General features: G+C 41.4%; 1 protein-coding gene across 2 annotated transcripts in view; it reads left to right on the top strand.

Moving 5' to 3' along the window:
- Positions 1-677: 677 nt before the first annotated feature.
- Positions 678-14584, top strand: part of arap2 (ArfGAP with RhoGAP domain, ankyrin repeat and PH domain 2) — a 137001-nt gene continuing 123094 nt past the window's right edge. For both annotated transcript variants that reach the window (XM_088348474.1, XM_088348473.1), the window contains exons 1-3: positions 678-853; positions 3562-4303; positions 8024-8106. In XM_088348474.1, coding sequence (XP_088204600.1) covers positions 3609-4303; positions 8024-8106 — 778 coding nt within the window. In that variant the 5' untranslated portion in view covers positions 678-853; positions 3562-3608. The remainder of the gene's footprint in view (positions 854-3561; positions 4304-8023; positions 8107-14584) is intronic.

Genomic DNA, 14584 nt, shown 5'->3' with positions numbered 1-14584 from the left:
TTATTCGATTATTTTGTGCGTAACATTTCATCAATATTGATGAAAAATCAATCAAATAACAAATAAGAATCCAAAGAACCGTTTTGGAGCCAAAAGAGCTTATTTTAGGTAAACAAGCCAAAAGAGCCGGATCTCTAAAAAGAGCCGAAATACCCATCACTATTTTACAGTCTGTTCTGGTGACGTCACTCAGAAACGCCCCCAACATCTCTCCCTTGTGCCTTCTCAGAAACGTAGTTTACAGGAGATTGGACTACCAAATAAGAACACTAGAGGGCAGCAAAGTTAAAATAACTAAGTGGTGCGTTTTTTTAAAACATGTATTGGAAAATCATTGATAATAAACTTGAAATATGGCACTTTTGTTACGATGTACTATTCTTTTATGACACTATTCTTAAGAACAGGGGCCAGTCTCTTAGCACTACGTTGAAAATATTTTTGCCCATTCTATTCTATTCTATTCTATTCTATTCTATTCTATACCATTTCTGTACATATTTCTAGACGATTTTGTTTAAAAATTGAAGACACCGGGCTATCTTTTATTGCGACCTTGCATACCAGAACATGTTTAATGTCATGCGGGGGTGCAGACCAAGCCCGGACACGCCGAAATACACACGTCATTCTCGGCCTCACCTTGTGCTTGTATTGGAAGTTCGGAACCAGGAAGCTTCAAACATGAATACGCACTTCTGGCAGTGTGTGTGTGCGCAGGCGGGTTAATCTGAAACGACCTTTTGCGGCCAATGCGGAAATAGCGGTCGTTTCATGCGTGCTGATTTCTGCACAAGAAAACTGGCATTGTGGGCATCTTGGTGCGGTTAAATCCCGAAAGTGACGTGTGCAGGTGAGTCTTAGCTCAGGTGTTTTGCACATGAGTGTCCTCCTTTTGATTTTGTTTGGTTTGCGGCTTGTATTTCGACACACCCCTTGCTGGCTATGTTTTGAAGCTTCATGGCACTTTATGCAGAACTCTTCCAGATTGTCAACAAGCAGAGTGTTGAGAGGGTTACTTTAAAAATGTAATCCAATACAGTAACTAGTTACTTGATGAAAAATGTCATTAATAACATAATCAGAATACTCAAATATTGCAGTATTTTAACTTGTTTACTTTCAATTACTTTTGGCTCCATGCCTGTACAAACTGTCGAATTTTCCTGTACAAAATACAAAATAATCGTACGCCATATTTTTTTCTTTTCTGAATGATGCATGATGGGAAATCCCCAGGCGGCAGACGCATGCGCACAGTAGCATCAAACTGCTCGCTTCGTTTGCAACGAAAAAAACGATACCGAGATAGAGGCTTCCGCGGCGAACTCATTTGACTTGATTGATTTGCCGTTTCGTGATAGTCTGTGTATACCGGATGGTACCCATCATTGACAAATTTGCGTTTTTCCGTACAGATTTCCTTGTACGTCGTACTCGTCTTAAAATGCATAAAAAAAAATGTACTTTGTACAGCAAAAACGTACAGGTTGACAGGTATGACTCCAATACCAAATATGGTAATAAAAGACAAGATAAAAACACTATATAAATTATAAAATGTTCCCTCCCACATTCCAAAAACACGCATGTCGGACGAAATTGGCCGGTACGGAGGTCTAGGGCTCTACTTCAGATACTGCAGCACACCTGTGTGGAGTTTGCATGTTCTCCCGGTGCTTGCCTGGGTTTCCTTCCACATTCTAAAAAAATGCACATCAGATCAATTGGCCGGTCCAAATTGTACCTAAGTGTGAATGAGCATGTGAATGGTTGTATCTTTCCGTGTGCCATGCGGCTTGGTGTCAACCAGTTCAGAGTGTCTCCTGCCCACTGCCCAAAAGATGACTGGGATGGGCTCCAGAACCCCCGCGACCCTAGTGAGGATAAGCAGCACAGAACATGGAAGGATGGATTTTCAAAGGTGGGGGGTGTGATTTGAAAACTTAAGGCTGCAATCAGGACTCTAAACCAGAAGACGGCAGCATAGTGACATCTGATTTGCGCACATTTCTTAAACACACTGTATAAACTCTTCTTTTTTCCATCTTTTTGGGGTTTGTTCTACCCGAAACAGGACTGAGAAAACCAGATAGACACTATGGAAAACAAAGCAACTCAGTTGGACATAGTTAACACATACTTAATCGAGAAAATATTTAACTTTAAACTTATTAAGGGCACCTCCAACGACGCACCCCACCTTTGAGGTAAATTAACAATTTAAACTTGAAAAATAATTGGCCTGAAGAAGTATAGTAGTAGTATAGTTTATTAAGCAAAAATACATATTTTTTTCACATGGCTTACGAGATATGCTCTATTGTAGTTCCCATAAAGAGCATATTGATAACCCTATAATGTTTCACCAAGTGTTCTGTTTCTACATTTCTGCTTCTGGGGTGTCTTGCGTTCAAGTTTTACTTGTTTGAAGCGGGGATGCTAAACCCCAGTTTAGGAGTAAGCGATAATGCAGGTCTTACAAGAATTATGAACTTGAAGTAAAACAATCTCAACATAATGATACGGTAGTCGCATAGTGGATTATGAGCAACAATTAACTGCAATATACAAAAAGAAGGGCAGCACGGCGGAACAGTGGTTAGCGCGTGTGCGGCACAGTTCTGAGGTCATGAGATTGAACCTCCTGTGTGGAGTTTGCATGTTTTCCCCCTGCTTGCGCCGGTTTCCTCCCACATTCCAAAAACATGCATTTCAGGTTAATTGGCCGGTCCAAATTTTCCCTGGGTGTGAATGAGCGAGCGAATTGTCTATCCCTGTGTGTGCTGCGATTGGCTGGCAACCAGTTCAGGGAGTCCCCTGCCCACTGCCCGAAGATGGCTGGGATGGGCTGAGGATAGCGGTGCAGATAATGGATGGATGGATGGATGGATGGATACAAACAGAAGATATTCAAACAAATTGACTAAATGTCTCTAAACACATCATCAGCGCGCAACTGCGCATGCCAAAACGCACACAAATGAACAGCCTCATCTACAGAAACAAAAATAAAATATTGATAATTTGTTAGAATATCAATCAATCGGGAAAGACTACATATGTGAGTTGAAAATTCAATTATTGTAATTCATATTCTCATCTATGTCTTTTGGCAAGATATATTATTCGTTCACAGTCTTGTGCTTTTGTTTAGTTTGGTGATTGCCCTGGGGGAAGAAACTGTCCCTGAGCCTGTTAGTCCTTGTTTTTAGGGAACTGTAGCCCCTACTAAACATATAATAGGATCCAGAAATATTTAATAAACCAACCAGACTTATTTTCAAACCCCACCTTCGCCCCAATTCAAACAAGAGCCAACTATCGCGGCTCTTCCACTTTTGGCATTGCACACAAAACACTTACGCCAGAAAGCAGAAGTAATGCTTGCAGTGTCGCTTGCATGCAGTCCAAAAGAGTAGAAGTGGGCAGGCCAAAGCTAGCCATGAAATCTCTTTGGCCCTTCTTTTTGGTCGGATGCCGTGTAAGCTTCGGGAAAGCAATCTGCCTTGTTGTTGCTGTAATGTGGGAAGTGAAAGCCTGCCACTGTTTTGTATTCAGCACAGAGAATTTCCCGTGCCGTCTGCCACATGCTGCACTAGAACATCATGTCGGAGGCTCCGGAGCCGAGCCAGGAGCTGGAGCCCTGGCTCGACACCCTCCGTCTTTCCCAGTACTTGCCGCTTTTCCTGCAAGGCGGCTATCGATCGACGCGAGACTGTGCCGACCTCACCGACAAGCGCCTACGAGAGCTCGGCGTGCTCCCGACTGGCCACCGCAGACGCATCCTTCGCGGTTTAGAGGCGCTGGGCATCAAAAAGCAATGTCAAGCAGAAGAAGCCCAGAAACTGCACACGACAAGTAACTCCCTGGGGGATCCAAAAAGAGGTGCTTCCTATCAGCGATATCGTCTTATGGAACAACAGCAGTGGCAATTGGAAGGGAGTCAGACTTTGCCCCCGGGAGCTGGCCTTGGAGCGCCGACGCAGGAGACTGTCACACCGCCACAAGGCCAGCATCTCTCTAAGAACGGCCAAGTGTTGATGGTGGACCATCTGCCCCCTTCCACCTCCGGTGGTGAGTCACTGGCGATAGGCTTGGATGCTCCTCCATATGCCGCCGTCACCTCCGTGCCTTCTTCCGGTGTCCCTGCCGAGGACCACGAGTCTTGTAGCTGCAACATGGTGGACAATGCACTTTACAGCGGTCAGCCTGTTTCCACCTTCCCCAAAAGTCCACGACAGACCCGCTCTTTCCGACTGAGGCATCGACCAGTGCCCGATCTCCCGCATCAAGACAAAAGGTATTTTCCACATGATGTATGTCTTTGACACTTACGCTGAGAACTAACAGGTAATAGTCAAGTAGTCACTGACTATTGAAACAATTAGACAAAACCTCTGCCCATTTCTTCAGGACAGGCAAATAAAAAACATTAAAATCAAGTAAACATTTTTCATTTCTGTAAACCAACAACTGTTATGGTTTGCAGAGGTGGACACAAATGCAGGGAAGCATACGGAGGAAGGTCTACTCAGGAAAGAATGTGATTTACTAACAAAAAACAAGAACAAAAAGCAAACAACAGCAAAATGTCCAAAGCAAAAACAAAAATCAAACCTCACAAACAGGATGAAACTGGTGAACAGTGTGATGGTAATATTGATGATAACCTGACAAAGGAAGCTATTAGTGCAGTTATTCTATTCTGGGTCCCTAATGGAACTCAGGTGTGGATTATTGGAGACAGGGTTGGGGTTTCTCCAGTCCCAATGTCCGTTGGCGCCCTCCAGCGAACCGTGGCATGCTGGATCATGACAACAACAGTTTTATCAGCAGCAGTAGAACAGTAAATAAAACAATATTATGTTCATTGCGTGACCTACATTCAGTGGTCAACTGCGAAGTCTTTAATAAAAGAACTTAACAATTACAAACATTTTGAAATCAAACGGTTTTAACAACTGAATTTTGTCATTCTTAACTTTTTAACAATGTTTTTCGGGCTACAGGCCTTGAATTCAAACTTTGTTAATCAGGCACAGTCTGGCATAATGCTCAAGCTCTCTTTTGTAGGAAAATATACGCGTATATAATTGAAAATGCATGTCATCAAAACTGAATTGGCTTGAATATTACTTGAATCATACCGAGGTGAGTCAAACTGTGCTTTGTTTAATCGTCTGACGTGATTTTTCTTTAAATGTTCATATGTCACCTAGTTACTGCCATGATACGTAACGTCTCCTTTGCAACATTCGCAAGTAGTCTTTATCTGCCATATCAAAGTTAAAATGCTCCCAAACTTTACGCGTATTGGTACGCACACTTGATGTTGACGCTGTCATTTCTGTATGTTACCACTCGAGACTGCGCATGAGCAACTCTCAGCAGAGATTATAATCAGGTAAGATGCCTCACTCAGTTTGAAAAACTTGACTTGCGACAATAGTCGACAAAGGAGTCATTGTCAACTATTTCTAGTATTGATTTTTGTTAACAATGTCGACTAATTGATTTACTTGCGATTCTTAAAAGATCAATGTTTTACATCTCATTTGAGGAAGCCAACTCCCATTCAAAGCATAAACTGAAACTTATGAAGCCTACAAAATCTGTCAATGTGTCTCCTTGTATGAGAACATCTGTGTACGTGTTCATGACATTGCACCTTCCTTACATTTATCCCAGTAATGAAAGCATGAAATGCATCTTAGGATATTTTCTGAATAAAACCTTTACAGGCATGCTGACACTAGCAAATCAGTTGTACAAGATGATGAGCACATAAGAATTGAGACAAAGCCAAATTACAAAGCCACTTTTAGCCCTAGAGAGATATACGCCTTCATGCGTTCAGATTCTGTAGGAAAAAAAGCACAAGGAAAAATACAAGCTACACAGACTCAAAGTCGTATGCACCAATTTCCTTTCATTTGTTTGACCAGCCTTTAGCAACGTTTTCCCTCTAGGTGAGCCTCATGTTATTGATTGACCTTTTATCCTTTTACCACTGGTCATCATATACAAGGTTTCCATAAATTGAAAACCAAAATCTTTGATAAACAATTCACATAACAGAAGGAAAAAAGGGCAGACAGGAAAAAGCCAGAGCTTATCTCGGTCCTGTCCCCTTAACAACTAAAACACTTTCCACATTTTTTTAGTCTTGTAATCAGGATTTTATGACCAAGCATTTTGAGTAACACATATCACATTTTATTATTATACAAGAGAAAAAATCATATATGGAATATTTTGCCCAGTATAAGCATAAGCAGAATGCATCTATTTCATGTTAGCTTTGACATCTCCCCCTCATTTTTAACATTTTTTTATTAAATGAAATGATCTGCATTTTTATAGCGCTTTTCAAGTCAATGAAGACTTCTTAAAGCGCTTTACAATGTGCTTCACATTTCCCAATAGCGGCCCTGCAGCCGTGAAAGGCGCTAACCTGCTTATTGGGGGCATTAGGGGTTCAGTGTCTTACCCAAGGACACTTCGACATGTAACACGGAGGAGCCGGGATTCGAACTGCAATCTCTTGATCCCAAGACGAGTGCTCTACCTCCTGAGCTACTGCCGCCCCAACCCTTTATATTAATTTGGTATTGGTTTAATTTCTACGAGAAGAGCCAACCCAGATAGCAGCTGACACGGTGCCGGATCCGTCCACAAGTTGCCAGATCCGCATAGCACTCACGTTCGATCAGCACACCTGTACCACTTATGGCCTGGATCGTCGGTCTTACAGTCCAGATGATTGGTTCGGAGCTGCTATGGGACAGACCTTGCAGACTGAAGGCACCATCATTTAAAAAAACCAAAAACAAAAAAAGTAACCAGCGCAAGAAGTTACTGCAGGTGGACCGAGCATCCGTTGGACGACAGGACACGGATGTGTTTTCCTGTTTCCGACCAAACCTTTCAGCACATCTGGCCCAGTTCTGTTCCTGGTAGATTTTGCTGTTTGGGAAAGGTCAATCTTGACCCGATGAAACCAGTCTAGCGGCTCTATCAGTCAGTAGTTTCCATTTTGAAGTTGAAGAACTCGAAGTTGTCGTTGAACCTGTGGTGGAAGTCAGCTTTTCCAAGGCGTTTTTGAGCGTGGTGGTCTTTTCGGCGAGGCTGTTGGCCAGGATGGCATCACGCCGTTGAAGTAAGACCTCAGTTGCGCTGGTCGCATCTGTGATCAGTTGGTCAGATATTCTCCTCAGTGTTCATAAACACCACATAAAAGTACACGCACAAATTCCTCTGATGAAAATGAAGAACAACAGTTTCACGTCCTCAACGTCTTCAATGTCCAGTTGTGTTAAACACAGTGATTTTTTGTAATGTTTTGCTGTAAGATATACATTTCTTGACCTGCAAATATTAACAAGAAAATACACATTTATATGACAGTTTATGTAGTTTTTTTTGCGTGTCATTCAAATCAATGTTTTTTTTAATGAATTGAATTTTTCTTTACAACTGGGGGGCACTAAATAATACACAATGTCCCTTTAAGTGGATGAAGCAAATATTGAAATTAAACACAAGAACGATTGTCAATCTCATCAACTTTGATTGCCCAACTTTTAGAAGCCTACATGAACTAACATTAAGAACAGAACAACTTCAATTATGGTTTCCCAGAGTTGCTTGCTAATTTAGCATGTTAGCTCATATCAGCCAACTGATCGATCTCTCTACACCTTTAACTATTTAAGTTAGCGTTGAAGTTAAAAAGTTACAAATTCCTGACAGCACTTTCAGGTTTATTTACCATAACTCTTGAAAACGACTTCTGATACTACTGTTGCCATCATCAATACTTCCATTCCTGCAAGATAATTCAATTCAACCTAAGCTATTTTGTACGCAGATTCATATACTATTACTCAAGTATGTCTTCAAGTACCCTATAGAAGACTGCTGGCATGTCTTGACGAGCGAGCGTGCTGCACTTTTTGAAAGTAACTTTGGGAGTTTGTAGTTGTTTTGATTGTGGTTGTTGGTGCTCTTCCCCCATCAGGCATGCAGCGCCGGTGCAAACAAGCGGGCTCCAACACCCGGCCGTCTGCGGGGGTCCCTCCGGTACAAACGACACACAGAAAGGTACACGTCGTCTTCCAGTCGCCACGCGTTATGAATATTTCATTTGGCGGTGGAGTCGGTGGCGCTCTTGTTTGCCCGCATGAAAGAGTGCTAGTGGGAGAATGGCACCGAGTCTGGTGTTTGCCGGCTATGCCGTGGGAAGCAGCGGCGCACGTCTCGGGGAATAGCGCCACTCATATCTTGTACCCCTCTGACTAGTAATACCTGAGTCTGTATTCCTATCTGGCGGCTTTGAAGAACTTTTTTGTGCTTTTTCTTTTTGATGGGAGGGTTGAAGCAAGTAGGGCTCCCACTCATGCTTGATCAGACTGAAGATGGAATGTTGTCAGGGCCAAACAGTTTTAGGAACCGTCTTAGTGTTGTAGTCGGACATCTCTCACTTGTCCATCTTTTTCTCAGGCACTTGCACCGATTCAAGTCTGTCGCTAGGCCTCGTTTCCCTCTCTGAGAGCCGCGGGAGAGTAGTAAGATAGGTTTGGGGAGAGGAACGAGGACTGGATGCAGAACAGGCTCTTAGGACCTAAGGAGGGAAATGAGATATTTCAATCACTGGCAAACAGGAACTTACCTCCCTCTGGTTGAATACATCCCGTCACATTTGGGCATATGGCTGGCCTCATTCCAGCTTTGTTTACAGTAGACTCCACGGATATGAGTGCATTTGTGCTCTTCATGAGTAAGTTTATAGTTAAGTCGACACTCAAAATAAGGACAAGCACATTGTGAACTTGCAAGAAGACTGTACAAAAAAACCCTCAAGTTACAAAATTCCAAATCTTTTCTAAAAGACCTCCCCCGAGTCTTATCTTATCTCATCTCATTAGCTGCACCGCTTATCCTCAGTAGGGTCGCGGGGGTGCTGGAGCCCATCCCAGCAATCATCGGGCAGTGGGCAGGGGACACCCTGAACTGGTTGCCAGCCAATCGCAGGGCAACCTCCCCCAAGTCATTTATTATTAATAAATCACCTAGGTATTAAAAAGCAGATACGCCCTAAAGTGACGGAATCAAAGAACAGCAACAATTTGGTAGATAGTGACTATGATATAGAGTGCATAATAGTCAAAATAACAACCACCAGTAAGGACTAATAGACAAAATAAAACATTTGCGTCGTGTGCAACCTAATTTGCTTGAAAAAATAGTTTTTTGTAAAAGTTAATATGCGGACACACAATGGCGGCGCGTTTTGGATGCAGTTCTTTAAGATCCTCTGCGTCGAATTAGTGTCTGACGTCGCTGACCAATCCGTGGTTGCCAGTGACCCCGGTGACATTTGACTCCCCGGCACTGTGTCATGGAACCTCTGTCGAGGTGGTACCAAGAACGGTGGTGCCAGGGACCAATAACCAGATACCTTTTTATGATGCAAAACCAAAAAAGGTGATGCGAGGCAGGCTGGAACCGTGTAGTGGACTGTCCAATTCTTGTGTAGAGCGTAGAAAAAGGTTGAATAGTAAGGGGAACGAGCCTTCTTGTTTCAAGGGGTCAGCTTGGGAGCGCCCAAGATTCTCCCTATCAACACCCCTTCAGCATTACTGGAGAGCTGAAAACAATTGTGGTAGAGAATAAACCAGTTATATGCTGCATTGTGTTATGGAACATAAATTCCTAGAGGGGGCTCAATGAGACAAGGAAAAGCTCACAGTCAGTAGAGCTAGTTCTTGAGAGATACAAGACAAAGTGGGAAGATTATTCAAGTAATGGGATTGAGCCCATTTCTGTTTTAATGTCTGTAATCTCTTAAGAGCCCCATCAGTAGTACACATCGAGAACATGCTAGTGTGTGGTAAAATATCATAAACACTCAAATAAATATATGCCCCTGCATAGCATTTAAAACAATATGCTGAAAACGGAGACAGATGGTTGTATCCTTTGCAAAGTTTCAGCCACTTGAGGTGACCGGAAGGTGAAGCCTTCTCTCTTTCATTAGCATTCACCTGCGGTCAGCTATGCTGTCCTGAGTCATCAGCGCAGGAGTGACGCACATCAACATTGACAACAAGCTGACCCGTGAGCGGCTCCCTTTCAAATTGGACGCCTTATTGGAAGCAAAATCGATGGAAACGCTCACTTGGAGTCGAGAGCCGTGTATCCCTTAAAAAGTGCCCGCAGGTTTTTTCCAGTGGTGCCGCTCATGGATCTCAAACGTCAGGTGGTGAGAGATGCTAAATGGACGTGCGGCAAGGTCCGTGTCTGGTGAGGCACAGTCAGATTTCCAAATGAATGAACCTAAATTCATATTCAACATTTGATTGTCAGAGCAAGACAGCAATATAAAAACTGTAGCGTGAAAAAAATCGTTTAATTATCTTACTTCAACTTGAATATTAAAAGCTCTTTTTGAATACAGACGCTCGTGTACATTCTACTTGCGGATTCCGGCAAATACGATCATTTTTTACGGGATGTTGAAAAATATCAGGTCATTGCTGTAAGTTAGATTTTGTATTGGGAGCACCATTTTCCGAGTAGAAGACAGTACTGTAGTGCTTCTTCCCGCTGCGTGGCGCTGTGAAAGGTCACCTAACATCCACACTGAAGAAAAATCTGGCTTCTACTTCCTGGTTCGTGTGTAATCATAACAACGTGTACTGTATCGCTAGCGCGCTAAGAACTTTGACATTTTTATTGTTTAATATCTCGTGCATCCATTCAATATGGTTGGTGTAAAGTGTAAGGAAGAGGTGATGCGGTTTCTCTTGAAACGAAAGTGGAATAAGAAAGCTTGATGCGGTTGAGAAAATGGTCGGAACACTTTTTTTTTTGGGCCACTGTTTCCCACGGAGGAGGACCTCTGGAAATGCAAGTCCCGAAAGTAAGTTAAACCTCGCTTTATTTATCTTTATAGAGCATATTATTTTTAGAAATGTTCATTTTTCAGTACAAACAATACAGGTTACTTATACAAGCCTTTAAACATACTTGTATAAACCATAAACATACAAAATATAGCACTGAAGCAACTTACGAACAAATTCAACTTACGAATGATCGTCCTGAACCTAACTCGTTTGTAGGTCTGTCAGCGTCTCTAAAAGCATCAATATATAGGTAGAGATAATGAAAAAAAGTCCCTGCACCAAGAAAAACAGGATGGTTTGACGTACTACAACTAAATCTATTGTTTTAGGCTGAGGTATTTGCAAAATCATAATCTTTCGTCTTGTTATCGCCTTCTACCATGAGGTAAGAGGATTGCGGGCTTCATTCTGCACCTGCAGACTCTCGGCTCTGTAATAAGTTGTATACTGCTTTTTTTCCATTAAAGCATCAATAGACAGGTTATGATCCATTGCAAAAAACTAAAAGCAACAAGAAAAAAATGAATGGTCTGTCTTGCTGTTAGCTTGTGATACAATCACTAGGGCAGCTCAATTTGAGAAAAAAATTCCAATTGTTGTTTTTAAAAGTTCTTGCCTCTCCTGTCCTCGGGTCATAATGACTTACCACTGTGTTGTTAAAAAACAAGAAAAATCCCCTTCAATTATATTTTATTCAACTTTAAATGCCATGACTTTTCCTAGACTGGCTCCAACAGTAAAAAATTGAAATGTTTTTTCTATTCACATTTCTATGTAAGCTATATGAAAAAACAGCGCCCTCTTTTGGGGAGCTTCGTTATGTTTTTGTCTGCTCAGACAAGGCTTACACGAGGATGTGTGTCTTTGTGTGCTGTTTGCAAACTGTGCCTCGCCTTTATTGGCTAGTGCAGTTCAAACCTGCTGCTGATTGGCTGACACTATTTAAACCTGAACTGTGACACTTCTGGTTGGCATGACCACACATCCATTAAAAAAAAACGCAGAGTCTTGCGATTACACATCTGCACTACGGTCACATTGCAATATTGATTAGATTTCGGTTAATAGTGGAGTGATCACTAATTCTATTCTTTTGCTCTGCGCCATATCATAAATCCCATTGTCCTCTGCCACAAGGCAAGAGAATTGCGGGCCTCAGTCTGCAGACGTCCAGTACAGTAATAATAATAATAATAAAACTTTATCTACCAATTGTCGAGTTCAAACTTTAGTAGACACTTAAAATAAGGAGAGAAAACGTCAATGGATTTTGAACTAGCCGGGAGGATAAGGAGAGAAGATTTCAGATGGGAAAGTCAAACCTGTTATAAAGGCCTTCCAATGAGCCCTTTCTTTCGAATCCCCTAGGTTACAAAAGTAGATACCGCAAAATTAGGACTATAGAGCGCACCTGATTGTAAGCCGCACCCACCACTTTTTAAGTGGTTTGCCACTTTTGTACTTACACAAGCCGCACCTCTGTTCAAGCCGCGTGCACACGCATTAAAACTTGAGACACTATTACAAGATTAACCCAGACCAGGCTGTAAGTCCCACGACTGTAACTAAATAAATAACAGACAATCTTAGTTTCACAATCGGCATCATGAATGGAAAATGATACCCGTAATTAACGTATGATGCAGACTTGTAAAGTCCGGGTCCCGTTGAAAGTAATCCAAGGAAACAAAATGTATATTTCCAAAGTTAAGGGTGGGAAAAATATATTTCCACTATTGTCCGCTGCGACAACAGACAGATCTACCGGTAACTCAGCTTTACCCCACTTCCCATCAGCCCGCGTTTGCTCCGCCCATTCTTTTTGATTCGCTCGTAGAACACATCACAGAATAAATCTCTAAAATAAATACATTACAAAAATATACAGTTGCAAATACATATTATACATGGTTACACATATTTACGAAGAGTTTTCAAAGCTTTAATAATAATAATATAACTTTCATCCCAAACCTTGCCTTTGAAAGGTACCAACACGCTAGTAAGATCACGCTCGCAATGCATCAAACGTGTCTGTCCAAAGAAAGCATCCCGTTATAGTGAATTTCACGGTAGGTCGTCCTCAATTTCCTCCTCATAACTGTCGCCATAAAGGGCGTCTTCCCCATTATCGAAACGTACCTTTCCTTTACAGACAATGTATACATAAACTTAGAGGTTGCATTCTTTCTCGGCGCACATATTCTACTGGTCTTAATCTTACCTTTTATACTCCAATGCCGCGGGTGGCCGTTAGAAAAATTCCATAAATTGGCCGCTTCACTGAATAAGCCGCAGGGCTGAACATTTGGGAAAAAAGTAGCGACTTATAGTCCGGAATTTACGGTACACCCAAAAGATAGATAGATAGATAGATAGATAGATAGATACTTTATTCATCCCCGAAGGGAAATTCACTTTTCCAGCAGCATCCCTAAGCTGAGAACAATCGAAAATAACTGAGAACAATCGAAAATAACACGGGAGCTGCTGGAGTGGCTGCCATTCGTGACGGCGCCGGAGAAACGATTCAATTTGAATCATGTACAAACAAACAATTGAATCATGTACAAGAAACGATTCAATCTGAATCATGTACAAACAAACAAACAATTGAATCATGTACAACAAACAAACAAAATATTTATGTTTCAATAAGTGGAGTGTTAATAAAATGGGGGGAAAATAATTTCTGATACTGATATAACCAGGTAAAACTAATTTTAAGTTACCTGTCCAAATGAATGTTGTGCCATCTCACCTTTCCCACTCTCTCTGCTCGCTCCTGAAACTTTATCAAATAGTCCAAAATTTTACCTCATCTTCTCCGCTCACCTCGTCGTCCTCTTCTCCTTCCACTTCGCACTACAGAGACTTTTTAGCTGAGCCGTCTCTTATGACACCATCCCCTGATCTAGACCAAACTAATGCAAGCAAAAATGCAATGGCAAAGCAAAGCCACTGAGGAGCTAAACGTTATAACACTACTTTTCATTTGCTTTATTGTTACGATGCACTGTTTTAATGTGCTATTTTTACAACTTGGGCCAGTCTCCAAGCACTACTTTGTAACATTTTTGCCTGTTTATCCTGCAGATGAAAGAAAGTAAAAAACTTTCAATGAAACACTTTTGGATAAAAAGAAGAAACCTTATTTTTCAAATATAATGTTATTTTTGCATATTGAGTTGTAAGCCTAGGGGAGTCAATACCAATAACAATGTATAAATGTTAATTTTTGTATCGTATTAATAAAAGTGACTTGAGGGTGTGGTAATCATAAAACAGCAGCAAATAACAGCAAAGAACTGGCTGATAGTGACAATAATGTAACAGTTAAAACAACAGTGCACAGTTATAGTCAAAATAACAAACTGGCATCATATGAAATCGCCTTTGCAGGTGTCCAATAAACAAATATGAACTTGTCACTAATTGTATTGATAATATTCCTACCATAATGTGAAAAGTTTTCAACAAGAAAATTACCCAAATTGTTATGGTAAACAAGACAAAACATAAAACCTAAAAAAAATATAGACATATAATTGATTTTAAATTTAAATTTTATATTTCCATGACAGGTGAGGCAGTGCCTCACCTGCCTCTCCGACTGCACGTCAAAGACTTCAGCCCATCTAACCCTTCGAGAAAGCTGACTAAGCACTTCT

The sequence above is a fragment of the Urocampus carinirostris genome, chromosome 11 (genome assembly GCF_059441175.1).
Source record: "Urocampus carinirostris isolate Australia breed hairy pipefish chromosome 11, RoL_Ucar_1.0, whole genome shotgun sequence".
NCBI classification, from domain to species: domain Eukaryota; kingdom Metazoa; phylum Chordata; class Actinopteri; order Syngnathiformes; family Syngnathidae; genus Urocampus; species Urocampus carinirostris.
The sequence above is the reverse complement of the archived record's forward strand: the minus strand, read 5'-3'. Positions and strand labels throughout refer to the sequence as shown.